Below are 2,314 nucleotides of genomic sequence, written 5' to 3'. Positions count from 1 at the left end.
CCGGCCTCCACTATTACTCCATTACATGGAACTACTACGTAGGTGCGTCGGTAGCATCGACTTTAACGGTCTCTGGTCGGTAGCCGCGAGCTCTTTAAATGGTGCCGCTTGTTGCGTGCTGACATGCCCTCTTCTGTGATTGGTTGAGACCAGAGAGGGGAGTGGCCGGTTGCGTCACGTCAAAGCTAGGGATGAGGCTTGTGTGTGTAGGAGGAGAGAGAGAGAGAGAGAGAGAGAGAGAGAGAGAGAGAGAGAGAGAGAGAGAGAGAGAGAGAGAGAGAGAGAGAGAGAGAGAGAGTTCATGTCAGGCAGGCGCAGTAGTAGACTCCTTTATCCGACACGGAGACGGACGCTGCCAGCTGCTAGCTAAGTTAGCTTTAGTAGACAGTTAACGTTAGCAACTAGCTTCAGAGTCTTAGCGCCTTTACTACACATGATATAAGGGCGTGAGCAAGAGTGTGTGTATGACAGGGTGTGTCGACGCTTGAGTGCCCGTTTGGCCATCCCCAAGTCACTTCGTGATTGTGTGTACCCGTGTGTGTGTGCGCGCGTGTTTGTGTGCGTGCGCAGGTGTGTGTGTATAAACTCCCCTATTCCTCTACTGAGCAGCAGCTTCTCTGTGATTGTGTGCGTGAGGTTAGCACTGAGTGAAGCGAACGCACACATACACACTGCTAGTCGGCTGTTAACATTCCGTGTCCCGGTGACCAGCGGATTCACATCCTTTACTGACCCGACACGGCACGGCACGGCACGGCACCAGCATGTGAGTACTGTTGGGTAACGTGTGTGTTCGAGTATGAGTCGTGTGGGTGTCATTGAGTGCATTTGACTTGAAGACAAACCATTCCCCTTTTTCTTCCTGGGTGTCTGAATGGCGACGGGTGTAGCCTTTGGTTACTTGTGTCTGGCTGTCAGCGTTAAAGATGTTACAAGAGCAGTGAGTCCAACTCCCAGAGCTGCTCAAATGTCCACAAGAAAACCAGCAGTAGTTACCAAACGGTCGACTGGCTCTCAGGTTGTTGCAAGAAGTCCCTCGCTAAATTAGCAACTTTTTAAATGGAGTTTTGTACTAGTAGAGTTTGCAGCTTGGCAAAACATGCATGCACACCTTGTCACAGGTTACCCACTTTCACTGTCACACCTGCAGAATGGATAGTGAGGTAAAATATATGCTACGGGGCTTCTTGACCAGATGTAGCTAGGTATTTACATGGAAATCCTGTTTTTTAACAGAGTAGAAGGCACTGTAGTAGAGACTACATCCCCCTTTTAATAGAAAGGAATACATGTCTGTTTACATGTTAAAACTTGTAGATTGCACAACATGCTCATTGTTTCGGGACCTGTTCACCAAAGGAGCTTGTAACTATGTGGCGCTCTGATTTTCCCACCTGTTCTGTGTTGCAGAGATTGTGTCTGCGCTCTGTCACCTTTGAACCCGTGCACATGGTGTAGCTGTTGTGTCAGAATCATTTGACTGTACAGTTTGTTCATCCTCAAAGCAACCTTTACTCTGCTTTAAAGAGTGGTACATGTAGAACAGCTGTCCCATCCTAAACCTCAGGAAAGCACAGTGGGGGCGGTGTAGTGATCAAGCAAAGGACACTAGTATTCATATCTAGCAGGGATGTGTTCAGAAATATGCAGGCAGGAAGGGCTGTAGTTAGCTTTTTTGGTCTTAGCCCTCTTAAAGGGACTGCCATGGCCTTGTGTGTTTGATGGACATGTGCCACCTTCACCTTTGATGCTATTACTTGTTGCAGTAGTGCCAAGGTAATAGACTGAAAATGTTTTATGGAAATATTACTGAGGTTCAGTGCTCCCTTTTTCATGAACACACATTCCACGTCGGGGATCTCTAAGGATGACAAAGTTATTTTAGGGTTGTCAGGTAATTTGCCCTGGTGCTTTATCAGTTAACAGTTCTTCTGGTGTTACTACCACCAGGAGGTTGGAACTGTGCTGCACTGTAGGCATGCACAATTTGGGGAAAACATGAATCACGATTCTTTTGCTTAGAATGATATCACGATTCTCTACCATGGTTTTTTTGACCATAATAAAACAAAATGTACATATGATGATGATCACAGATATATAATATGAAATATTAGATATGTAAACAGTCAACACAAGACGCAGCAGTAAGTGCAGAATGTGTTTGACCTGTTCAGCAGAGACACCTAAACAGCAACAGACTAAAGAGGACAGACACCGACAGACTAAAGAAGACAGACACCAACAGACTATAGAGGACAGACACCGACAGACTGAAGTAGACAGACATCAACAGACTGAAGTAGACAGACAC

General features: G+C 46.3%; 1 protein-coding gene across 1 annotated transcript in view; it reads left to right on the top strand.

The window, feature by feature from the left end:
- The first annotated feature begins 280 nt into the window (after positions 1-280).
- Positions 281-2,314, top strand: part of pcxb (pyruvate carboxylase b) — a 280,578-nt gene continuing 278,544 nt past the window's right edge. Inside the window, exon 1 of the mRNA XM_032511564.1 lies at positions 281-766. Within this exon, the coding sequence (XP_032367455.1) occupies positions 765-766 (2 nt within the window). The 5' untranslated portion in view covers positions 281-764. The remainder of the gene's footprint in view (positions 767-2,314) is intronic.

The sequence above is a fragment of the Etheostoma spectabile genome, unplaced genomic scaffold (genome assembly GCF_008692095.1).
Source record: "Etheostoma spectabile isolate EspeVRDwgs_2016 unplaced genomic scaffold, UIUC_Espe_1.0 scaffold394, whole genome shotgun sequence".
Taxonomy (NCBI): Eukaryota; Metazoa; Chordata; class Actinopteri; order Perciformes; family Percidae; genus Etheostoma; species Etheostoma spectabile.
The sequence above is the reverse complement of the archived record's forward strand: the minus strand, read 5'-3'. Positions and strand labels throughout refer to the sequence as shown.